Below are 26,255 nucleotides of genomic sequence, written 5' to 3'. Positions count from 1 at the left end.
CTCTCTCTCTCTCTCTCTCTCTCTCTCTCTCTCTCTCTCTCTCTCTCTCTCTCTCTCTCTCTCTCTCTCACACACTGCTGTCTTTCTCTCTCCCCCTCTCTCTCATATATACACACTGCTGTCTTTCTCTCTCTGTGTCTGTTTTTATACCAAATCAATCACACTTGCCAATGGCTTGAGAGACTGTGAGAAGTGGATAAGACTGAATAACAGTGTGGAGAGACAGGAATGAGGTGAAGGAAGGTGAAACAACCCTCCCTAATCCTAGAGAAACACCGAGCCACTGCCAGTATCCCCCTTGCTGGAGCAAAGGAACAGAACAAAAGCAAAGACAAAACTGCTTCCTGTCACGGAAGGGAGATGGTGAACAGGACATGATGAGAAAGCATGGGAGGACGTGTGTGTGCATGCAGGGGAGTGTCGCAACACTGACCTCTGGGACCAGGCTTGATATAATTCCAATTTTATTTAACAATATAAACTCTATCCCTCTCCCCTCAGTGCATATGATATATTGCATATACATACAGTACTGTACAGATTACTGTAGTCACAGTCCCATCCAGACAGAAATAATTGTTATACTGTACTATTTACATGTATTTGATCACATCTGGAATGTCTGAAGTCATAGTGTTTGTAGTAGTATATATTGTACATGAGATAAACCGTCTGTGAGAGTCAGTCTTCATAAACTGACGTAATGTGTTATACTGTTGATAGTGGAGTGACCAGACCTAAGAACTATTCTCAGTTGAAGCTCATCAATAGACACTTACTACAACAGCATATCATATATGACTCTGATTCTAGCTAAACAAACCTTTTAAACTTCACTCACTCTGTTCATCCATCAATGACATGACTATTTCATGATCATCACGTCACTGCTATGCTCATTAAATAGAAGAGACAAAGATGAGGTGGGCCTGAGTGTGGAGCTGCACAGTGGAGCCCCCTGCCCTGTCTCTCAGTGTCGCTGCTGGGTGTCACAGCCCAGGAACTCCAGGCGCAGGGCTATGTCGTTAACCCAGCCTTTGGGGTGGATCCGTATGAAGCGGGCAAACAGAGGAGGATCAAAGAGGTTCAGCATCTCCTCATCTGGCTCACTGTTACCCAAGAACATCTGGGAGGAAGAAGGAGGCAGAGTCAAACAGAGCTGGCTCACAAAACCCAGTTCGGAAAGTTAAAGATGTTACAGCGTTGTCACTGTTTGTGCTCTTTACAAAATCACGTTTCGTAAATCTGCTTGGTTGCATTTTCTCTGAGGTTTCAGATCACATTTTCCCCTGCATGCTAAGGAAGGTGTGTACTGAAATGTAGCCTGTGATAAATCTGATGATAATGAGTGATGTGTGTGTGATACCTTCTCTCTTTGCGTTCCCTCGTCAACCACGTTGGACCAGGAGTGGCCGGTGTCGCTAATGGTTACAGAGAACTCTGTCACCATCATCTGAGTCAGAATAGACCACGCCCCCTGAGTGACGACCCCTGTGATGCGTTTCATAACCAGGAAGTCCACCTGCAGCCACTCATGGGGGTTATTGGCCTGGAGGAGGAGGGAGGAAGGGGGGTTGGGTTATAGGAGGTGCAATACATTATTAGAAACCCTGTGCACAGCATTTTTTACATTTATTTTTATTTAACCTTTATTTAAATAGGCAAGTCAGTTAAGAACAAATTCTTATTTACAATGACGGCCTACCCCGACCAAACCCTAGCGCCGGACGACGCTGGGCCAATTGTGCGCCGCCCTATGGGACTCCCAATCACGGCCGGTTGTGATACAGCCCAGGATACAACCAGGGTCTGTAGTGACGCCTCAAGCATGTCCTTGTCGGGAATTGTTCATTGTAAGTACGTGTGCCTTTTGTGACTGGTGCGAGACGGGTTTTGTGCCCATGTGTTTTTTGTTATTTTTGTAAGCCGGGAGTTATGCGCATTAAACGGCTCCAACCATTTACCAAGTTCTGCTCTACTGCGTTTGACTTCCATGCCACCAGTTACGCACCCCTTGACAGCTATACTTAAACTCTTTAACATCATCCTCAGCTCAGGCATCTTTCCCAATATTTGGAACCAAGGACCCAATCCATAAAAGTGGAGACAAATTTGACCCCAATAATTACAGTGGAATCTGCGTCAAAACCAATCTCTGAAAAATCCTCTGCATTATCATTAACAGCAGACTAACATTTCCTCAGTGAAAACAATGTACTGAGCAAATGTTAAAATGGCTGCAGTCTGCAGCACCGTACTGGACTCAGAAATCAAATGTCTAGTGTTTGTCTAGCAGATGATCTGGTGCTTCTGTCCCCAACCAAGGAGGGCCTACAGCAGCACCTAGATCTTCTGCACAGATTCTGTCAGACCTGGGCCCTGACAGTAAATCTCAGTAAGACTAAAATAATGGTGTTGCAAAAAAAGTCCAGTAGCCAAGACAACAAATTCAATCTACACACTGTTACACAATATTCACACCTACCTCGGCCTAAATATCAACACCACAGGTAACTTCCACAAGGCTGTGAACGATCTAAGAGACAAGGCAAGAAGGGCCTTCTACGCCATCAAAAGGAACATGAACCTCAACATCCCAATTAGGATCTGGCTAAAAATACTTGAATCAGTTATAGAATCCATTGCCCTCTATGGTTGTGAGGTCTGGGGTCCGCTCACCAACCAATAATTTAAAAAATATGATAAACACCTACTTGATACTCTGCATGCAGAATTCAGCAAAAATATACTTTGTGTAGAACGCAAACCCCCAAACAATGCAGATCAGAATTAAGACTATACTAGCTAGTTATGAACATCCAGAAAAGAGCTGTTAAATCCTTCAACCATCTAAAAGCAAGCGATGCCCACACATCCCACCACAAAGCCCTCACCTACAGAGAGATGAACCTAGAGAAGAGTCCCCTCATAAACACAGACCCCACAGAGCCTCAGGACAGCAACACAATTAGACACAACCAAATTATGAGAAAGCAAAAAGTTAACTATTTAACACACTGGAAAGAATCAACCCAAAAACAGAACAAATTAGAATGCTATCTGTCTCTAAACAAAGAGTACACAGTGACAGAATACCCGATTCTGTTATTAAATGTGTATGTTTATTGTTTTTCATTAAAACCTATAGATAATATTCTGACCATATGAACACATTTATTTTAGGCCATATAAAGAACAGCTATGCATGATGTCATGAAAAGGATCTAACAGAAACATTGTTTCACATTCTTTAATAAAAGGCTCATTCAGAAACAGGCTGTAGAGCTGGCTTCACAGTTTCCCTGCCAAATAGGCCTACAAGGAAACTCAATGTATCTCGAAAACATTGAGTGCGTGAGGGGGTCTGTGCGCGGTGTAGTACCTTCCACAAAAAGTTTCTCTACAAAAACAGAGAAGACAGGCTATGTGCACACTGCCCACAAAATGTGGTTGAAACTTAGCTGCATTTCCTAACCTCCTGCCAAATGTACGACCACATTAGAGACACATATTTCCCACAGATCACACAGACCCACAAAGAATTAGAAAACAAATAAAAAATTGATAAACTCCCATTTCTAATGGGTAAAATACCACAGTGTGCCGTCACAGCAGCAAGATTTGTGACCTGTTGCCATGTGAAAAGGGCAACCAGTGAAGAACAAACAACATTGTAAATACCACCAATATTTATCTGTTTATTTATCTTCCCATAGTATTCCTACCACAAATATTTGCAAAGTGTTAAAACATTGATAGGATATGGACTTTCCACTAGTCTTTTGAAGAAGGCAACATAGCTAATATAACTGATAATATCTGGTATATAACGGATAATATCTGGTATATAACTGATAATATCTGGTATATAACTGATAATATCTGGTATATAACTGATATTATCTGGTATATAACTGATAATATCTGGTATATAACGGATAATATCTGGTATATAACTGATAATATAATACTTGTCTATCTTTTTTAAACCTTTTTGAGTGCAACATTTACTGCTAAATTCTTCTCACTTTGTTTATTGTTCATTGCTTTGGCAATGTAAACACGTTTCCCAATAAAGCCACTTTGAATTTAATTGAATTGAGAGAGAGAGACTTGACACATCATGGAAAAATAGAAGTGCCGGTAACAGAGGTAGGTGATGGTGTGTGTAGTTTGACTTTGTGTGTGTGTTTCTTGTGAGCTTCTGTGTTGTTGTGTGTGTGCGTGTACCTTGGGGCGCCATGCATTGGCGCTGCCATCCTGGCGGAGGCGTGCGAGGGCGGGGCTCCAGGAGAGCCTCCAAGTCTGCAGGAAGGAGGAGGCTCTGAAGCTGCTGTCTGGAACCGACCTCCTCTGGAGACCCAGGGGGAAGGAGCAGCCTGAGACAGACAGACACACACACAGACATTTTTATTTTCCTTCTTCTTTCTCTCAGGGATTCTATTCATCAGCACCTGAGATCTGTCCGTCCCTGCACCTCCTCCCTTCCCCCGGCCCCTGACCCCTGACCCCGATCACGGACTACCTGATGATGTACCTCTCAACCTCAGCTACATCATCTAATCACAACATACACCACCACTAAATGTGATCTGAGCTGTTACAAACTGTTACAAAGGTGTTCCTAACTGCCACAGGGACTCACTGTTGACGTCACAGCCCAGCAGCTCCATGCGAAGAGCAGGGTTCCTCTGGATGGTGACAGGCTGCAGTCTGATGTAGCGACCCAGGATGGGGGGAGACAGATGGTTCTCCTTCACCTTGGAGCCATCCAGGTTACCGTTAAATATCTGAAATAAACAAAAGTTATATCATTAACAGTAAGTACAAGAGGTAGCATGGTAGTATGGGGGATGAACATGTTAAATGAGTGTGTGCACCTTTAAGAGAGATAACAGGAGGTTGAAACAGAACATACAATGTAAGAGTACCGGACACCACAGTATTGCATAGAACTACCCTGAAATATTTTAGGCATTGATGACATTTACAGTAACAAAAAGATAAATGCACCTGATCTCTCTGACTGCTGGTTTGTATGGTAAACAATTAAGCTCATGCTTTGTGGTTACAGTACTAGCCAGTAGGTACTATTTCAGATGGTTAAGGTACATGTAAGGTACTGACGTAGGCTGGCTTGGTGCTGTTCCCCCTGTAGTTAGTCCAGGTCTCCTGGTCTAGGCTGTAGGAGAGGGTGAAGTACATGATGAAGTAGTCCTTCAGGCCCAGAGAGGCTCTTGCACCCTGGGTCTGGATCCCATGGATCAGTGTGGGTCTTTGGAGGTCCACCTGCATATAAGACACAACAGGAGACCAGGGTTGGGGCCAGTTCCATTTCAAATCAGTCAATTCAGGAAGTGAACTGAAATTCCAATTCCAATTTTTCTCATGAGTAAAATTGGGCAGCTAAATCAGAGGGCCTTTCAATCTACAAGAACTTTCATAGGAGAACAGGAATTTTATTGTCGAACCTGGATCCATGATTTCTGATCCGCGCCCATCCAGGCGTTAACAGAACCAGATAGCTCCAGCCTCGCCAGCCTGGCCTCCCAGTTACCTGGAAAACACATATATGCATTCAATCACACTGGCTAACTGTATGCAGGCCTAACACAGAGTAAAGTTTTCATAAACAGTAAGTCACTGATTCATCACGGCAATATTTCTCCATTCTAGAGGCATACTTATGCGTTTACGGTGTACGAGCCTACTTTCTGACGTGAAATAACTTAATAATTAATATTAATAATTTATTGGATTTACATAACGCTTTTCCATGTGCTCAAAGCGCTTTTACATAGTAAGGAGGGAAACTCACCTATTCTACCACCAATGTGAAACACCCTAAGGTAATGCATTGCAACCTTTTTTCTGTCAAAACGCTCACCACAAATCAGCTATAATGATTGAGAGGTGTGTAGTAACATTCTTGTGGTTACATTCTTGCATTGCTGAAGCTTGCTTACCTATGTGGTCTGATGCAGTGATCTGGGAATTGTCTATTCTTCCTGACCTCAACCCCAGAGGCTGGATGCATCCTGCCAGGCAATCACAGGAAATTACATTCTATTATTTGTATTGTCCACATTTCACAAAAGAACAACCAACAATGCCATTCTAAGACATTTCAAAGAACATATTTCACACTTCTGTCTCAGTCTACTGAGAAAGGCTGTTGTGAGGTTGGGAGATGTGGTATCTACATAAGTTGGGAGATGTGGTACCTACATAAGTTGGGAGATGTGGTATCTACATAAGTTGGGAGATGTGGTATCTACATAAGTTGGGAGATGTGGTACCTACATAAGTTTGGAGATGTGGTACCTACATAAGTTGGGAGATGTGGTACCTACATAAGTTGGGAGATGTGGTACCTACATAAGTTGGGAGATGTGGTATCTACATAAGTTGGGAGATGTGGTACCTACATAAGTTGGGAGATGTGGTACCTACATAAGTTGGGAGATGTGGTATCTACATAAGTTGGGAGATGTGGTACTTACATAAGTTGGGAGATGTGGTATCTACATAAGTTGGGAGATGTGGTACCTACATAAGTTGGGAGATGTGGTATCTACATAAGTTGGGAGATGTGGTATCTACATAAGTTGGGAGATGTGGTACCTACATAAGTTGGGAGATGTGGTACCTACATAAGTTGGGTTGATGTGGTACCTACATAAGTTGGGAGATGTGGTACCTACATAAGTTGGGAGATGTGGTACTTACATAAGTTGGGAGATGTGGTATCTACATAAGTTGTGAGATGTGGTACCTACATAAGTTGTGAGATGTGGTACCTACATAAGTTGTGAGATGTGGTATCTACATAAGTTGGGAGATGTGGTACCTACATAAGTTGGGAGATGTGGTATCTACATAAGTTGGGAGATGTGGTACCTACATAAGTTGGGAGATGTGGTACCTACATAAGTTGGGAGATGTGGTACCTACATAAGTTGGGAGATGTGGAATCTACATAAGTTGGGAGATGTGGTACTTACATAAGTTGGGAGATGTGGTACTTAAATAAGTTGGGAGATGTGGTATCTACATAAGTTGGGAGATGTGGTACTTACATAAGTTGGGAGATGTGGTACTTACATAAGTTGGGAAATGTGGTACCTACATAAGTTTGGAGATGTGGCACCTACATAAGTTGGGAGATGTGGTACCTACATAAGTTGGGAGATGTGGTACTTACATTAGTTGGGAGATGTGGTACCTACATAAGTTGGGAAATGTGGTACCTACATAAGTTGGGAGATGTGGTACCTACATAAGTTGGGAGATGTGGTACCTACATAAGTTGGGAGATGTGGTACCTACATAAGTTGGGAGATGTGGTATCTACATAAGTTGGGAGATGTGGTACCTACATAAGTTGGGAGATGTGGTACCTACATAAGTTGGGAGATGTGGTACCTACATAAGTTGGGAGATGTGGTACCTACATAAGTTGGAAGATGTGGTACCTACATAAGTTGGGAGATGTGGTACTTACATAAGTTGGGAGATGTGGTACCTACATAAGTTGGGAGATGTGGTACTTACATAAGTTGGGAGATGTGGTACCTACATAAGTTGGGAGATGTGGTATCTACATAAGTTGGGAGATGTGGTATCTACATAAGTTGGGACATGTGGTATCTACATAAGTTGGGAGATGTGGTACCTACATAAGTTGGGAGATGTGGTATCTACATAAGTTGGGAGATGTGGTACCTACATAAGTTGGAAGATGTGGTACCTACATAAGTTGGGAGGTGTGGTATCTACATAAGTTGGGAGATGTGGTACCTACATGGGTTGTGAGGTGTGGTACCTACATAAGTTGGGAGATGTGGTACCTACATAAGTTGGAAGATGTGGTACCTACATGGGTTGTGAGGTGTGGTACCTACATAAGTTGGGAGGTGTGGTACCTACATGGGTTGTGAGGTGTGGTACCTACATAAGTTGGGAGATGTGGTATCTACATAAGTTGGGAGGTGTGGTACCTACATGGGTTGTGAGGTGTGGTAGGCTACTTACGTGGGTTGTAGACCAGTAGTTTAGCCCTCATGCCGGCCAGCTGGTGCTCTCCTACTGTACACTCCACCATCCAGGTCCCCACTGTGGCCGGCCTCATCTCCACTGTGCCAAACACACCTGGAGAGGGGGGCAGAGACCAAGGTGGGACAGGTGACATTCTTGATTGACTATTATTTTATTGTGTGGGCATGTGTGTGTGTGTGTGTGTGTGTGTGTGTGTGTGTGTGTGTGTGTGTGTGTGTGTGTGTGTGTGTGTGTGTGTGTGTGTGTGTGTGTGTGTGTGGTAACTGTGGTCGTGTGGTTGTGTGTGTGTGGTAACTGTGGCTGTGTGTGTGTGTGTGTGTGTTTCTTAGTTTGTGTGTTTACCAGGATAGAGGTTGTACACCCCCATGCGATGCTCCTGCTCCTTGTGAATGCTGAAGGGCAGACCGTGGAAGTGGGCGGTGTGATACTCCCCGTCGCCCCCGACGTTCAGCAGGTGCCACCTGACTTGTTGGTGCTGGGCAACCATCAGACCAGGAAGTGTCTCTGCCACGTAGCCGTTTATCGCTACGGTAACAAGGAAAGATTTTCCAGAGAAATGAATCTCAAACACAAACAATCGATCAGATATGAGTATGAACCTAAACAAACAGAGAAATTCACTAGAAATCTATTTTTATTAATTTATTATGAAACTATTATTGACATTAGGAGGGAGTCTGAATAACTCTACTGTACCTGCGAACTTGTTGCTGAGCTGAAACCAGGGGTCATCTTTCTGGACCTGGCAGGGTGGGATGCAGTACTGACGGATGTTCTCGTCCAGGTACCAGCTCTTGGTCTCGTCGAAGGTGTGGAAGAGGAGGGCGTACTCCTGTAGGTTGGGCTGTAGGTTCAGTTGGGGGTGGAGGGTGCCTGGTTTACAGATTACTAAGGGGCCAATCAGACCAGAGTGGAGGTCCTTCTCCTGTTGCAGGGGTGAGAACAGAACACAAAGCCACACAGTCAAATACGCACGCCAGAACAATACGTGCATGCAGGGAAAAGCATGTCAAAACACTGATAAGCTATCTAAGGAAAATAAAAGACACTTATGAGGCCTAACTATGAGCTAGCTTTGTAATATACAGTAAGTGTTGACAGTGACACCTGCCTTATTCTGTGTAGAGTAGTAGGCCCCGGTCTTACAGTCAAACTCTGCAGCGGTGGGCCCCTGCTTCCTGGTGATCCTCCAGCTGTAGACCCTGACCTCCCCAGGCTGGACCACCTCCCCAGGGACCCCCGCCACCCCGGCCCCGGAGGACTGACCATCACCCTGGCTCTTATCATACACCCCATGGAGGTGCAGGGAGTACGGCCTGGACGCCATGTTCTTGAAGGTCACCTGTCAAGATCAGGATCAAGATTAAAAACAGGATCAAGATTAAGATCAGGTGAATGTTTAACAGCAGAACACACAGAATCTGATATCTGAGTAGATGCCATGAAAATAATATTGCAGTGAATTCAGGGGGTAACGCAACCGGGATTCAAACCAGGGTTCCTGCAACTGTCCAGAATCTTAGCCACTACACCAAGAACTCCGAAACACCTTGATGAGGTTAGTAGTAGTTGAGCTAAAGCCACTAAAATATGAATTGATTTGAAACATCTGTGAATGAATAAGATGATCATTGATCTCCACTCACGGTAAGGAGGTCGTTGACCTCAGCTTTAATGATAGGACCCATGAGTCCCAGATGTTCCTGCAGCTCTCCTCTGGTGACGGGGATCTGGAATTCTCTCTCACTGTAGGCCCTGAACACCACCTTCTTATATTCCACCAGGAACTTCCTCATTCCCCTACGCCTCTCTCTGGGGAGGGAACAGTTGAAAGTTGATTAGCTGATCAATACCCTAATAAAAGACAGCTTGCGGTTGATCAATACCCTGATAAAAGACAGCTTGCCGTTGATCAATACCCTGATAAAAGACAGCTTGCGGTTGATCAATACCCTGATAAAAGACAGCTTGCCGTTGATCAATACCCTGATAAAAGACAGCTTGCGGTTGATCAATACCCTGATAAAAGACAGCTTGCGGTTGATCAATACCCTGATAAAAGACAGCTTGCAGTTGATCAATACCCTGATAAAAGACAGCTTGCCGTTGATCAATACCCTGATAAAAGACAGCTTGCGGTTGATCAATACCCTGATAAAAGACAGCTTGCGGTTGATCAATACCCTGATAAAAGACAGCTTGCCGTTGATCAATACCCTAATAAAAGACAGCTTGCCGTTGATCAATACCCTGATAAAAGACAGCTTGCGGTTGATCAATACCCTGATAAAAGACAGCTTGCCGTTGATCAATACCCTAATAAAAGACAGCTTGCCGTTGATCAATACCCTGATAAAAGACAGCTTGCGGTTGATCAATACCCTGATAAAAGACAGCTTGCGGTTGATCAATACCCTGATAAAAGACAGCTTGCGGTTGATCAATACCCTGATAAAAGACAGCTTGCAGTTGAAACGTTGGTAAATAAATGATTGCATTGGAGCTACTAGAGAGCAGCTTTCCTTTTAAACTGAGCTGATCAATCAGAAACAGGATTTATTTAGAAATCTATCAAAAATGAATAGTCAAACAGATGGGACCAGACACAGATTAAGCCTAGTTCTGGACTAAAAAGCATATTCAATTGAGATTCTCCATTGAAGTGCTCCCCAAAGACTAAGCATAAGTGTCCAAGAAACCAGATACTTACAAAAGCCAAACACTACCTTGTTTTTATGAGCTGATGTGGTTTCCTGATCCCATAGTCCCATGTGATCTCCTGTGCAGCGATGTAGTAGCTGCGGTATTGTCCATCTGTGGTCCTCAGGTCCAGGTTTTCCTCTATCCCTATGTAGGCTGTCCCAGTGTCTTCCTCACTATAGTCATCATACTCCAGGGACACTGCGTTCCTGGGAGCCGTCTTGTTGTCATTGGAGACATTGGAGAAGTCTAGATCCAACAAATCCAGTAGAGGGGTGTCCAGCTCTGTGTGAGTGTTGTTGCTTAGGGGATGCACATCCCCAGCTTTCTGCTCCTCCCTCTGCTGCTGCACCTTCAGCTGATACAACACCTCCACCTTCTGCTCCTCCCTCTGCTGCTGCACCTTCAGCTGATCCAACGCCTCCACCTTCTGCTCCTCCCTCTGCTGCTGCAGCTTCAGCTGATCCGGGAGAGCTTCCAAAGTTTTGTTCAAGGGGTCTAGATCCATCCATCCGTCTAACTCCAAGAGTAGAGGGTCCTTATCTGCGTGATTGGTGGTTAGGGGATGTGAATCTCGATCCAGCTCCCCCTTTTGCCTCTCCCTCTGCTCCTGCACCTTTAAGAACCCCTCACCCTGCGCCTCCTGCTCCTTCTGCTGATCCAACACCTCCACCTTCTGCTCCTCTCTCTGCTCCTGCTCTAGTGCCTCCCCATACACCCGACCCTTCCACTCCTTCAGCACCTCTTCCTCACAGTTCTCCACCAGCTTGTTGCGCTCTCCATTCTCTCCACCCTCCAACCCGGCCTGGCGTCTCTGTCTCCCGTTCCCCCCCTGCTCCCCACCCAGGTCCCCTCCCTCCTGGTTCTCTGAAGCTTTCCACTCCCCGTCCTTCTCCAGTTGCTCTAGAACATCTGTGGGGATCCCTCCCTGGGAAAGCAGGTTGGCCTCCTCATCAGCAGACGACACCGTCACATACCTGACCTCACAGATTGACCTCTGGTCCCCTGCCTTAAATGTGACATTGTTATCAGACCCGTGGTCCCCTGATTCTCCGATGGCGACTTCGTTATCTGTGTCATTTCCTGTTTGCGGTGTTGTTGTGTTCTGGTTTAAGCCAGGTTGCTTCCTGCAGACTCTGACAGCTACGGTCCTGTTCTGGGGCTGGGGGTGGAGGGATCTGGGTTTGAAGAAGTTGTCTACGTAATCAGGCAGGACGTCCTCCAGGCCATACTCTACGTCTTCGTTGTCCACCAGCAGTTCAATGTTACAAGACAGGACGGAGTAGCGGGCGCTCATGCCACGGCTTTTCAGACTGCCGTCAAACGCACTGATCTCCCACTCACCTTAGGATGAAAAAAACATCAGCTCACAACGCTCCAGAAAACACCTCTCAGGTCAGGGTCAGGTTTTAGTAGGACGCACCGTAGTGAAAACCTGTGTTCTTAATGGACCTGGAGCACCTCCCTGTTTAAAATATGTTCTTCCATTTGATGCCTACTGAATACAATTGCAGTAGGATCATTTGACCTTACCGATTAGCTGAGTCTCCATGGTAACGGTCTCCCCGGACATTGGGAAGAGTGTGAGGACGGACTCGTACACGTTGTCCTTCATGAAGGGGTTTCCTGTGAAGTAGACGGACAAGAAGTCGCTCTGCGTCCCCACGTTGGCCAGGTGCCAGAAGGTCACGTCATCCTTACACACCTGGACCCTCTGCTCATTGAACATAATCCCGTTCACGTCTGTAAACAAAAACGAGATCAAGATAAAAAAACATAGCACACAAAAAGGGTGACAGAGCAGACATGTGTCACCACTTTTATCAAGAACCAAGATAATCAGGCAGGAAAACCTCACTTACTGTAGATGACATTGGAGTTGTAGAAGTCAGGGTCTGTAGGGTTGACCATGGAGGGGTCTTTGCTGTACTTCTGAATGTTGTCATTGATGTACCAACTCTTGTTCTCATCAAACACAGCAAACATCAACTGCTTCACTTTATCTGGGCCCACCTGCAAGTTGGACATCTTAGGTTATGATCACAACCTCTCACACTGCTACAAACAACAAAATCTAAGTTATCGGTGTATGACTTGATCAAGCTGCAGGAGAGACAATGCACTGATATGTCATATTGAGTCAGTTTCAGGGACACATCTCGATTCTTCAATGAAAGTTATTCTTATTCCAAGACTAGACTTAATCTGTGTCTGAAAAACCAACCCAATGTGTCATTATGGACATATTAAGTGTCGATTCTCACCAGCCGCCCCCTGGTGTCCATGGAGTCCTTCTTGCAGATGAGGAGGGGTCCTACGAGGCCAGTGGCCAGGTCTCTCTCAGGGTTGATGGTACTCTGGTACAGACGGGTCAGACACTGGGGGTCTCTCTCCAGGGGCCCGTCCTCTGCTGTTAGTTTCCACACATACCCATATGTCCCGTTGGGGGGTACAGCCAGGGAGCGTAGGTCCTTTTCACCCTCTACACACACACACACACACACACATATACACCGGGGGGAACAGTGATGACTAATGATTTAGGAATGACTAAGAGACTAAGAGATTTTATTAGTCTAACAGAATGACTATTAGACTAATAAAACTTTTTATGAGTTTCTCCAGACCTCAACATATAAACACACCGGATATGATGACTATTCCATAAAGGATTTATTATGATTATGATTCCAAATGTAAATGCATAGTCAGTAATATTATCTTGCTTCATCTTATCATAATGCCAGTTCTTACCGTTCCCTGTTTTCCTCAGTGGAGAAATCCTGGTGAGGCGCTTTGGATATATGTTGAAAGGACGACTTGCCAGGTTCTTGAACACTATCTGAAGAAACAATTAGAATGATCTTTACTTTCTTTACTATCTATTCAGATACATCTTTTTTGTTTGTTTGTTTTGTTGATTGTGGTACACACACCTGGAAGTGTTCGTCCACCTGTCCTCTGAGCAGTGGTCCCAGCAGTCTTTTAACAGGTGATTTCCTCTTGGTGAAGGTCTGGTCAGTGTATTCTACATACACCACCTTCTTATATTCATGACCCAGCTGATGAGGACCCCTGGGGAAGTATTCCGATAACAGTTGACTGGAACACAGAGATAGTAGTATCAGTATTTTTAGGATCATGAACTCTCTCCCTTTCCTGTCCTAGTCTTTTTCTGGCTATACACACTCTCTCTGACCCTCTCCCTTTCTCGGTCCTCCCGCCCATCTGAACTCTTATTTTCCATTTAACTCTCTCTCTTCCTTTCTCTCACCCCCCCCTCTCCCTCTCTGTCGCCCCTTTACCCTCTTTCCTACCTGTCACCCTGGCTGAGGTGGGGTTTCCTACCTGTCACCCTGGCTGAGGTGGGGTTTCCTACCTGTCACCCTGGCTGAGGTGGGGTTTCCTACCTGTCACCCTGGCTGAGGTGGGGTTTTCTACCTGTCACCCTGGCTGAGGTGGGGTTTCCTACCTGTCACCCTGGCTGAGGTTGGGTTTCCTACCTGTCACCCTGGCTGAGGTGGGGTTTCGTACCTGTCACCCTGGCTGAGGTGGGGTATCGTACCTGTCACCCTGGCTGAGGTGGGGTTTCTACCTGTCATCCTGGCTGAGGTGGGGTTTCCTACCTGTCACCCTGGCTGAGGTGGGGTTTTCTACCTGCCACCCTGGCTGAGGTGGGCTTTTCTACCTGTCACCCTGGCTGAGGTGGGGTTTCCTACCTGTCACCCTGGCTGAGGTGGGGTTTCCTACCTGTCACCCTGGCTGAGGTGGGGTTTCCTACCTGTCACCCTGGCTGAGGTGGGCTTTCCTACCTGTCACCCTGGCTGAGGTGGGCTTTCCTACCTGTCACCCTGGCTGAGGTGGGGTTTCGTACCTGTCACCCTGGCTGAGGTGGGGTTTTCTACCTGTCACCCTGGCTGAGGTGGGGTTTCCTACCTGTCACCCTGGCTGAGGTGGGGTTTCCTACCTGTCACCCTGGCTGAGGTGGGGTTTTCTACCTGTCACCCTGGCTGAGGTGGGGTTTCCTACCTGTCACCCTGGCTGAGGTGGGCTTTCCTACCTGTCACCCTGGCTGAGGTGGGGTTTCGTACCTGTCACCCTGGCTGAGGTGGGGTTTTCTACCTGTCACCCTGGCTGAGGTGGGCTTTTCTACCTGTCACCCTGGCTGAGGTGGGGTTTCGTACCTGTCACCCTGGCTGAGGTGGGGTTTTCTACCTGTCACCCTGGCTGAGGTGGGCTTTTCTACCTGTCACCCTGGCTGAGGTGGGGTTTCTACCTGTCATCCTGGCTGAGGTGGGGTTTCCTACCTGTCACCCTGGCTGAGGTGGGGTTTTCTACCTGCCACCCTGGCTGAGGTGGGCTTTTCTACCTGTCACCCTGGCTGAGGTGGGGTTTCCTACCTGTCACCCTGGCTGAGGTGGGGTTTCCTACCTGTCACCCTGGCTGAGGTGGGGTTTTCCTACCTGTCACCCTGGCTGAGGTGGGCTTTCCTACCTGTCACCCTGGCTGAGGTGGGCTTTCCTACCTGTCACCCTGGCTGAGGTGGGGTTTCGTACCTGTCACCCTGGCTGAGGTGGGGTTTTCTACCTGTCACCCTGGCTGAGGTGGGGTTTCCTACCTGTCACCCTGGCTGAGGTGGGGTTTCCTACCTGTCACCCTGGCTGAGGTGGGGTTTTCTACCTGTCACCCTGGCTGAGGTGGGGTTTCCTACCTGTCACCCTGGCTGAGGTGGGGTTTCCTACCTGTCACCCTGGCTGAGGTGGGGTTTCATACCTGTCACCCTGGCTGAGGTGGGCTTTCCTACCTGTCACCCTGGCTGAGGTGGGGTTTCGTACCTGTCACCCTGGCTGAGGTGGGGTTTTCTACCTGTCACCCTGGCTGAGGTGGGCTTTTCTACCTGTCACCCTGGCTGAGGTGGGGTTTCCTACCTGTCACCCTGGCTGAGGTGGGGTTTTCTACCTGTCACCCTGGCTGAGGTGGGCTTTTCTACCTGTCACCCTGGCTGAGGTGGGCTTTTCTACCTGTCACCCTGGCTGAGGTGGGCTTTTCTACCTGTCACCCTGGCTGAGGTGGGGTTTTCTACCTGTCACCCTGGCTGAGGTGGGGTTTTCTACCTGTCACCCTGGCTGAGGTGGGGTTTCGTACCTGTCACCCTGGCTGAGGTGGGGTTTTCTACCTGTCACCCTGGCTGAGGTGGGCTTTTCTACCTGTCACCCTGGCTGAGGTGGGGTTTCCTACCTGTCACCCTGGCTGAGGTGGGGTTTCCTACCTGTCACCCTGGCTGAGGTGGGGTTTCCTACCTGTCACCCTGGCTGAGGTGGGGTTTCCTACCTGTCACCCTGGCTGAGGTGGGGTTTCCTACCTGTCACCCTGGCTGAGGTGGGGTTTCCTACCTGTCACCCTGGCTGAGGTGGGGTTTCCTACCTGTCACCCTGGCTGAGGTGGGGTTTTCTACCTGTCTGCTTAACTGAGGTGGGGTTTCGTATCTGTCTCCTTAACTGAGGTGGGGTTTCGTATCTGTCTCCTTAACTGAGGTGGGGTTTCGTATCTATCTCCTTAACTGAGGTGGGGTTTTGTACTTGGCTCCTTAACTGAAGTGGGGTTTCGTATCTGTCTCCTTAACTGAGGTGGGGTTTCGTATCTGTCTCCTTAACTGAGGTGGGGTTTTGTACTTGTCTCCTTAACTGAGGTGGGGTTTTGTACTTGTCTCCTTAACTGAGGTGGGGTTTCGTATCTGTCTCCTTAACTGAGGTGGGGTTTTGTATCTGTCTCCTTAACTGAGGTGGGGTTTCGTATCTGTCTCCTTAACTGAGGTGGGGTTTTGTACTTGTCTCCTTAACTGAGGTGGGGTTTCGTATCTGTCTCCTTAACTGAGGTGGGGTTTCGTATCTGTCTGCTTAACTGAGGTGGGGTTTCGTACCTGTCTCCTTAACTGAGGTGGGGTTTCGTACCTGTCTCCTTAACCGAGGTGGGGTTTCGTATCTGTCTGCTTAACTGAGGTGGGGTTTTGTACTTGTCTCCTTAACTGAGGTGGGGTTTTGTACTTGTCTCCTTAACTGAGGTGGGGTTTCGTACCTGTCTCCTTAACTGAGGTGGGGTTTCGTATCTGTTTCCTTAACTGAGGTGGGGTTTCGTATCTGTCTCCTTAACTGAGGTGGGGTTTTGTACTTGTCTCCTTAAAGTGGGGTTTCGTACCTGTCACCCTGGCTGAGGTGGGGTTTTCTACCTGTCACCCTGGCTGAGGTGGGCTTTTCTACCTGTCACCCTGGCTGAGGTGGGGTTTCCTACCTGTCACCCTGGCTGAGGTGGGGTTTTCTACCTGTCTGCTTAACTGAGGTGGGGTTTCGTATCTGTCTCCTTAACTGAGGTGGGGTTTCGTATCTGTCTCCTTAACTGAGGTGGGGTTTCGTATCTATCTCCTTAACTGAGGTGGGGTTTTGCACTTGGCTCCTTAACTGAAGTGGGGTTTCGTATCTGTCTCCTTAACTGAGGTGGGGTTTCGTATCTGTCTCCTTAACTGAGGTGGGGTTTCGTATCTGTCTCCTTAACTGAGGTGGGGTTTTGTACTTGTCTCCTTAACTGAGGTGGGGTTTTGTACTTGTCTCCTTAACTGAGGTGGGGTTTCGTATCTGTCTCCTTAACTGAGGTGGGGTTTTGTATCTGTCTCCTTAACTGAGGTGGGGTTTCGTATCTGTCTCCTTAACTGAGGTGGGGTTTTGTATCTGTCTCCTTAACTGAGGTGGGGTTTCGTATCTGTCTCCTTAACTGAGGTGGGGTTTCGTATCTGTCTGCTTAACTGAGGTGGGGTTTCGTACCTGTCTCCTTAACTGAGGTGGGGTTTCGTACCTGTCTCCTTAACCGAGGTGGGGTTTCGTATCTGTCTGCTTAACTGAGGTGGGGTTTTGTACTTGTCTCCTTAACTGAGGTGGGGTTTTGTACTTGTCTCCTTAACTGAGGTGGGGTTTCGTATCTGTCTCCTTAACTGAGGTGGGGTTTCGTATCTGTTTCCTTAACTGAGGTGGGGTTTCGTATCTGTCTCCTTAACTGAGGTGGGGTTTTGTACCTGTCTCCTTAAAGTGGGGTTTCGTACCTGTCTCCCTGGCTGAGGTGGGGTGCGTAATCCCAACTGATCTCCTCAGCAGCAATGTAATGGACCCAGACTTTGTTCTTCCCCCCTCGAGAGCGCCCCACAGCACGACTTTTCACAGGCTTAAACACAAATGTCTCAAACATGTCATCTCCATATTCATAGTCCTCCTCATTCTCAGACTGCTTGACCTGACGCACGTCAGGACCGGGCACCGTCACAGGCTCTGGGCAGTCCTCCACCTCAAAGACTGCACTCATACCCGCTGGAACAAAGATATACAAAGACATCTTATAGCACCTCATAAGACACCTTATAGATGCCTTATGAACACCTTAGAGCACATTCTCAACAACATCATTATTCATACAACTCGGGCTCAAATTTATAAGTCTCACTCTGTTACCTCACACAGGAGTCTCAAATCAAATTGGGAACTTTCAAATTGATCAAAACTTTATTTCACAACTTTGAGAGAACATACTCTTACCGTGGCGGTGTGCTTGGATCTGACAGCTGATGAGGAACTTCCCCTGAGTGCTGGGCTTCATCTCCGCTGTGGTGAAGGTCATTGGGGTCATCTCCACAGTAACCTTACGGTGGGCCATCACCTGGAATGACAAGGGTAGAGTTAGGCATAGGGGTCATCTCCACAGTAACCTTACGGTGGGCCATCACCTGGAATGACAAGGGTAGAGTTAGGCATAGGGGTCATCTCCACAGTAACCTTACGGTGGGCCATCACCTGGAATGACAAGGGTAGAGTTAGGCTCAGACTGAAATGCTGCTGAACTGGTTTGACAGTCTTACAAATGACTTATAACAACTTAATTGTCAAAACATTCTGAAAAGGAAAATCTTGGTTGATCATTAGTAATGATTTGTTGACAGCTTTAAGTAAGCCCTGATTTGAACTTGAATTATCTGATGTACCTGCAGAGTGTGATCCTGGAGCTGTATGGAGTGGATCTCTGGAGATGTTTCCATTCCAATGAGATGCCAGAACACATGATCTCGCCCCTGGCACATCGTCAGACCTACACACATTCCAAACAACCAACCCACACAAAAACATCTTTTTGAGTTTTCTATTTGAACATAGTTGACAACAGGACTGAACTGTTGACTCTATACAGAAACATGTTAAACTAGCTTCTGACCTGGTAAAGTTGAGTTGACGTATCCATTGATAGTGTGGTACTGTTTTCTTGCACTGGCCTTCTTAAATCTCTCCCGGAAACTCCCCACCTCTCCGTACCAGCTCTTACTCTCATCAAAAACAGCAAAGAGCAGAATAAACTCTCTGTTTTTCCGAACTCCATTATCTGTAAATGCAGCTGGGAGAACCCAAGGGAAGCAGAGAATACAGGTAACACATTAGTTGATTGCTCTGAATATCACAGGGTACATTTGGTGAATTGACGCATTTGGTGAATTGACACATTTGGTGAAATTACTCATTTGGTGAATTGGCGCATTTGGTGAAATTACTTATTTGGTGAAAGTATGCATTTGGTGAAATTACTAATTTGGTGAATTGACACATTTGGTGACCTGACGCATTTGGTGAAGTTATGCATTTGGTGAAATTATGCATTTGGTGAAGTTATGCATTTGGTGAAATTATGCATTTGGTGAAATGACGCATTTGGTGAAATTATGCATTTGGTGAAGTTATGCATTTGGTGAAGTTATGCATTTGGTGAAATGACGCATTTGGTGAAATTACTAATTTGTTCAAATTATGCATTTGGTCAGATTACTCATTTGTTTAATAGTCAGGCCATGTGGTAGTCTGGGTATTAAGCTTCATCATGTGCAGTAAACTATTGACATTCCATACTTAGTACGGCGTTTATGTGATTCAGACCTCCTTCTGTTCACATAGCCTTTCCATTAGGTAGGATATGATCACTGTATGACTGAGAGCAGAGCACATAATAAGTCCCAGTCAGCTATGAGTCCAGCAGCCACATTCGTTTCCTCCTTTACCAGGCAAATATGTGTCACAGTGGGTCTGACTGTACTGTAAGGGGAGTGTGATACGTAGAGAGAAAGTTGTGGAAGGTGTGAGGGAGTAACATAGCAGGAATAAAGTTGTGGTGTATCTGGCCATAAGGTATGAGGGAGTAACATAGCAGGAATAAAGTTGTGGTGTATCTGGCCATAAGGTGTGTGGGAGTAACATAGCAGGAATAAAGTTGTGGAGTATCTGGCCATAAGGTATGAGGGAGTAACATAGCAGGAATAAAGTTGTGGTGTATCTGGCCATAAGGTGTGTGGGAGTAACATAGCAGGAATAAAGTTGTGGTGTATCTGGCCATAAGGTATGAGGGAGTAACATAGCAGGAATAAAGTTGTGGTGTATCAGGCCGTAAGGTATGTGGGAGTAACATAGCAGGAATAAAGTTGAGGTGTATCTGACCGTAAGGTGTGTGGGAGTAACATAGCAGGAATAAAGTTGTGGAGTATCTGACTGTAAGGTATGTGGGATTAACATAGCAGGAATAAAGTTGTGGTGTATCTGGCCATAAGGTATGTGGGAGTAACATAGCAGGAATAAAGTTGTGGAGTATCTGGCCGTAAGGTATGAGGGAGTAACATAGCAGGAATAAAGTTGTGGTGTATCTGGCCATAAGGTATGAGGGAGTAACATAGCAGGAATAAAGTTGTGGTGTATCTGGCCATAAGGTATGTGGGAGTAACATAGCAGGAATAAAGTTGTGGAGTATCTGGCCGTAAGGTATGAGGGAGTAACATAGCAGGAATAAAGTTGTGGTGTATCTGACCGTAAGGTATGAGGGAGTAACATAGCAGGAATAAAGTTGTGGTGTATCTGGCCATAAGGTGTGAGGGAGTAACATAGCAGGAATAAAGTTGTGGTGTATCTGACCGTAAGGTATGAGGGAGTAACATAGCAGGAATAAAGTTGAGGTGTATCTGGCCATAAGGTGTGTGGGAGTAACATAGCAGGAATAAAGTTGTGGTGTATCTGGCCATAAGGTGTGTGGGAGTAACATAGCAGGAATAAAGTTGTGGTGTATCTGGCCGTAAGGTATGTGGGAGTAACATAGCAGGAATAAAGTTGAGGTGTATCTGGCCATAAGGTGTGTGGGAGTAACATAGCAGGAATAAAGTTGTGGTGTATCTGGCCATAAGGTATGTGGGAGTAACATAGCAGGAATAAAGCTGTGGTGTATCTGGCCATAAGGTGTGGGAGTAACATAGCAGGAATAAAGTTGTGGTGTATCTGGCCGTAAGGTATGAGGGAGTAACATAGCAGGAATAAAGTTGTGGAGTATCTGGCCATAAGGTGTGTGGGAGTAACATAGCAGGAATAAAGTTGTGGTGTATCTGGCCATAAGGTGTGTGGGAGTAACATAGCAGGAATAAAGTTGTGGAGTATCTGGCCGTAAGGTATGTGGGAGTAACATAGCAGGAATACAGTTGTGGAGTATCTGGCCATAAGGTGTGAGGGAGTAACATAGCAGGAATAAAGTTGTGGTGTATCTGGCCATAAGGTGTGAGGGAGTAACATAGCAGGAATAAAGTTGTGGTGTATCTGGCCATAAGGTGTGAGGGAGTAACATAGCAGGAATAAAGTTGTGGAGTATCTGACCGTAAGGTGTGAGGGAGTAACATAGCAGGAATAAAGTTGTGGAGTATCTGACTGTAAGGTATGTGGGAGTAACATAGCAGGAATAAAGTTGTGGTGTATCTGACCATAGGGTATGTGGGAGTAACATAGCAGGAATAAAGTTGTGGAGTATCTGGCCGTAAGGTATGAGGGAGTAACATAGCAGGAATAAAGTTGTGGTGTATCTGGCCATAAGGTGTGTGGGAGTAACATAGCAGGAATAAAGTTGTGGTGTATCTGGCCATAAGGTGTGTGGGAGTAACATAGCAGGAATAAAGTTGTGGTGTATCTGGCCGTAAGGTATGTGGGAGTAACATAGCAGGAATAAAGTTGAGGTGTATCTGGCCATAAGGTGTGTGGGAGTAACATAGCAGGAATAAAGTTGTGGTGTATCTGGCCATAAGGTATGTGGGAGTAACATAGCAGGAATAAAGCTGTGGTGTATCTGGCCATAAGGTGTGGGAGTAACATAGCAGGAATAAAGTTGTGGAGTATCTGGCCGTAAGGTATGAGGGAGTAACATAGCAGGAATAAAGTTGTGGAGTATCTGGCCATAAGGTGTGTGGGAGTAACATAGCAGGAATAAAGTTGTGGTGTATCTGGCCATAAGGTATGTGGGAGTAACATAGCAGGAATAAAGTTGTGGTGTATCTGGCCATAAGGTGTGAGGGAGTAACATAGCAGGAATAAAGTTGTGGTGTATCTGGCCATAAGGTGTGAGGGAGTAACATAGCAGGAATAAAGTTGTGGTGTATCTGACCGTAAGGTATGTGGGAGTAACATAGCAGGAATAAAGTTGTGGTGTATCTGGCCATAAGGTGTGAGGGAGTAACATAGCAGGAATAAAGTTGTGGTGTATCTGGCCATAAGGTGTGAGGGAGTAACATAGCAGGAATAAAGTTGTGGTGTATCTGGCCATAAGGTATGTGGGAGTAACATAGCAGGAATAAAGTTGTGGTGTATCTGGCCATAAGGTGTGAGGGAGTAACATAGCAGGAATAAAGTTGTGGTGTATCTGGCCATAAGGTATGTGGGAGTAACATAGCAGGAATAAAGTTGTGGTGTATCTGGCCATAAGGTATGAGGGAGTAACATAGCAGGAATAAAGTTGTGGTGTATCTGGCCATAAGGTATGAGGGAGTAACATAGCAGGAATAAAGTTGTGGTGTATCTGACCGTAAGGTATGTGGGAGTAACATAGCAGGAATAAAGTTGTGGTGTATCTGGCCATAAGGTGTGAGGGAGTAACATAGCAGGAATAAAGTTGTGGTGTATCTGGCCATAAGGTGTGAGGGAGTAACATAGCAGGAATAAAGCTGTGGTGTATCTGGCCATAAGGTATGTGGGAGTAACATAGCAGGAATAAAGTTGTGGTGTATCTGGCCATAAGGTGTGAGGGAGTAACATAGCAGGAATAAAGTTGTGGTGTATCTGGCCATAAGGTGTGAGGCAGTAACATAGCAGGAATAAAGTTGTGGTGTATCTGGCCATAAGGTGTGAGGGAGTAACATAGCAGGAATAAAGTTGTGGTGTATCTGGCCATAAGGTATGTGGGAGTAACATAGCAGGAATGAAGTTGTGGTGTATCTGGCTATAAGGTATGTGAGAGTAACATAGCAGGAATAAAGTTGTGGTGTATCTGGCCGTAAGGTGTAAGGGAGTAACATAGCAGGAATAAAGTTGTGTCTCTAACTTGATTTGCAGATGAGCAGAGCCCCGATGAGCCCAGAGTTGAAGTCCTGTACAGTGTCCACCTGGGAGGAGTAGGAGTAGGTGAGGCATTCTGGGTCTCCCACGGTCGGACCGTCTTTAGGGTTGATGTCCCAGACGTACTTGTAGTATCCTCCTGGAGCAACCGCATCATCCTCCTTCTCCTGGCTAGACGTGGCGTCATCGTATCCGGCCCCTAGAGAGAAAGAGATATATTGCTAGGAATATACGTGTGTACACACAGAGACTGACATAGCAGATACATGCTTGCGGGAACACACACATTTGATACATTTGGCGCCGGAGAGGATGGTTGCTGTTTTATTGGCTCTTAACCAACCGTGCTGTTTTGTTTGTTTTTTTGCGTTGTTTGTAACTTATTTTGTACATAATGTTGCTGCTACCGTCTCTTATGACCGAAAAGAGCTTCTGGACATCAGAACAGCGATTACTCACCTCAAATTGAACAAATCATTTTTCAAGGAGCGGGACTCTAACCCGGAAGCTTATAAGAAATCCCGCTATTCCCTCCGACGAACCATCAAACAGGCAAAGCGTCAATACAGGACTAGGATTGAATCGTACTACACCGGCTCCAACGCTCGTCAGATGTGGCAGGGCTTGCAAACTATTACAGACTACAAAGGGATGCACAGCCGAGAGCTGCCCAGTGACACAAGCCTACAAGACAAGCGCAATAACTTCTATGCTCGCTTCGAGGCAAGTAACACTAAAATATGCATGAGAGCGTCAGATGTTCCGGGCGACTCTGTAATCACGCTCTCCTCAGCCGATGTGAGTAAGACCTTTAAACAGGTCAACATTCACAAGGCCGCAGGGCCAGACGGATTACCAGGACGTGTACTTGGAGTATGCACTGACCAACTGGAGAGTGTCTTCACTGACATTTTCAACCTTCTCCTGACCGAGTCTGTAATACCAACATGTTTTAAGCAGACCACCATAGTCCCTGTGCCCAAGAACACCAAGGTAACCTGCCTAAATGACTACCGACCAGTGGCCCTCACATCTGTAGCCATGAAGTGCTTTGAAAGGCTGGTCTTGGCTCACATCAACACCATTATCCCAGAAACCCTTGACCCACTCCAATTTGCATACCGCCCCAACAGATCCAGAGATGATGCAATCTCTATTGCACTCCACACTGCTCTTTCACACCTGGACAAAAGGAACACCTATGTGAGAATGCTATTCATTGACTACAGCTCAGTGTTGAACACCATAGTGCCCTCAAAGCTCATCACTAAGCTAAGGACTCTGGGACTAAACACCTCCCTCTGCAACTGGATCCTGGACTTCCTGACGGGATGCCCCAGGTGGTAAGGGTAGGTAACAACACATCCGCCACGCTGATCCTCAACACGGGGGGCCCTCAGGGGTGCGTGCTCATCCCCTCCTGTACTCCCTGTTCACTCATGACTGCACGGCCAGGCACGACTCCAACACCATCATTAAGTTTGCCGATGACACAACAGTGGTAAGCCTGATCACTGACAACGAGGAGACAGCCTATATGGAGGAGGTCAAAGACCTGGCCGTGTGGTGCAAGGACAACAACCTCTCCCTCAAAGTGATCAAGACAAGGAGATGATTGTGGACTACAGGAAAAGGAGGACCGAGCACGCCCCCATTCTCATCGACTGGCTGTAGTGGAGCAGGTTGAGAGCTTCAAGTTCCTAGACGTCCACATCACCAACAAACTAATCATGGTCCAAACACACCAAGACAATCGTCAAGAGGGCACGACAAAACCTATGGTGACTGAAGAAATTTGGCATAGGTCCTCAGATCCTCAAAAGGTTCAACAGCTGCACCATCGAGAACATCCTGATGGGTTGCATCACTGCCTGCTATGGCAACTGCTCGGCCTCCGACCGCAAGGCACTACAGAGGGTAGAGCGTACGGCCCAGTACATCACTGGGGCCAAGCTTCCTGCCATCCAGGACCTCTATACCAGACGGTGTCAGAGGAAGGCCCTAAAAATTGTTAAAGACTCCAGCCACCCTAGTCATAGACTGTTCTCTCTGTTACCTCACAGCAAGCGGTGCCGGAGCGCCAAGTCTTGGTCCAAGATGCTTTTAAACAGCTTCTACCCCCAAGCCATAAGACTCCTGAACATCTAATCAAATGGCTACCCAGACTATTTGTATTGCCCCCCCCCCCCCCCCCCCCCCCCCCCCTTCTACACTGCTGCTACTCTCTGTTATCATCTATGCATAGTCACTTTAATAACTCTACCTACATGTACATATTACCTCAATTACCTCGACACCGGTGCCCCCGCACATTGATTCTGTACCGGTACCCCTGTATATAGCTCCACTATTGTTATTTTCCTGCTGCTCTTTAATTATTTGTTACTTTTTTCTCTTACTTTTTGTTGTATTTTCTTAAAACTGCATTGTTGGTTAAGGGCTTGTAAGTAAGCCTGTTGTATTCGGAGCATGTGGCAAATAAAATTTGATTTGATGCGCGCACGCGCACACACACGCGCACACACACACACACACACACACACACACACACACACACACACACACACACACACACACACACACACACACACACACACACACACACACACACACACACACACACACACACACACACACACACACACACACACACACACACACTTAATTCAAGTGTACAACAGTGGGGAAGCCCTTTATTGGGTTCAGTATACTTTATAACACTAGTTGTAGGATGTGACAGTGGCTTACAATTTACGGTAAGTTAGTAGGTAGACACACAGATTTAGTATTTACGGTAAGTTAGTAGGTAGACATGCAGATTTAGTATTTACGGTAAGTTAGTAGGTAGACACACAGATTTAGTATTTACGGTAAATTAGTAGGTAGACACGCAGATTTAGTATTTACGGTACGTTAGTAGGTAGACACGCAGATTTAGTATTTACGGTAAGTTAGTAGGTAGACACACAGATTTAGTATTTACGGTAAGTTAGTAGGTAGACACACAGATTTAGTATTTACGGTAAGTTAGTAGGTAGACACGCAGATTTAGTATTTACGGTAAGT

The 26,255-nt window shown here is 46.3% G+C and overlaps 1 protein-coding gene across 2 annotated transcripts in view; it reads right to left on the bottom strand.

Moving 5' to 3' along the window:
* Positions 1-446: 446 nt before the first annotated feature.
* The window catches only part of LOC120062419 (coagulation factor VIII-like), a 28,258-nt gene continuing 2,449 nt past the window's right edge, over positions 447-26,255 (bottom strand). Inside the window, exons 4-26 of one of the 2 annotated variants that reach the window (XM_039012387.1) lie at positions 23,176-23,388; positions 19,006-19,182; positions 18,779-18,882; positions 18,336-18,456; positions 17,849-18,110; positions 13,695-13,833; positions 13,513-13,600; positions 13,023-13,240; positions 12,621-12,771; positions 12,292-12,501; positions 10,785-12,102; positions 9,705-9,870; positions 9,170-9,400; positions 8,755-8,983; positions 8,401-8,583; positions 8,035-8,151; positions 5,967-6,038; positions 5,472-5,557; positions 5,128-5,289; positions 4,646-4,790; positions 4,231-4,379; positions 1,367-1,549; positions 447-1,126 (exon numbers count right to left, since the gene is read on the bottom strand). In XM_039012387.1, coding sequence (XP_038868315.1) covers positions 971-1,126; positions 1,367-1,549; positions 4,231-4,379; positions 4,646-4,790; positions 5,128-5,289; positions 5,472-5,557; positions 5,967-6,038; positions 8,035-8,151; positions 8,401-8,583; positions 8,755-8,983; positions 9,170-9,400; positions 9,705-9,870; positions 10,785-12,102; positions 12,292-12,501; positions 12,621-12,771; positions 13,023-13,240; positions 13,513-13,600; positions 13,695-13,833; positions 17,849-18,110; positions 18,336-18,456; positions 18,779-18,882; positions 19,006-19,182; positions 23,176-23,388 — 4,880 coding nt within the window. In that variant the 3' untranslated portion in view covers positions 447-970. Of the gene's footprint in view, positions 1,127-1,366; positions 1,550-4,230; positions 4,380-4,645; positions 4,791-5,127; positions 5,290-5,471; positions 5,558-5,966; positions 6,039-8,034; positions 8,152-8,400; positions 8,584-8,754; positions 8,984-9,169; positions 9,401-9,704; positions 9,871-10,784; positions 12,103-12,291; positions 12,502-12,620; positions 12,772-13,022; positions 13,241-13,512; positions 13,601-13,694; positions 13,861-17,848; positions 18,111-18,335; positions 18,457-18,778; positions 18,883-19,005; positions 19,183-23,175; positions 23,389-26,255 lie in introns of both variants that reach the window. The other variant, XM_039012386.1, reaches the window with a different exon arrangement.

Source organism: Salvelinus namaycush, chromosome 17 (assembly GCF_016432855.1).
Source record: "Salvelinus namaycush isolate Seneca chromosome 17, SaNama_1.0, whole genome shotgun sequence".
In the NCBI taxonomy this organism is placed as follows: domain Eukaryota; kingdom Metazoa; phylum Chordata; class Actinopteri; order Salmoniformes; family Salmonidae; genus Salvelinus; species Salvelinus namaycush.
This window is presented reverse-complemented; position numbering and strand designations above follow the sequence as displayed.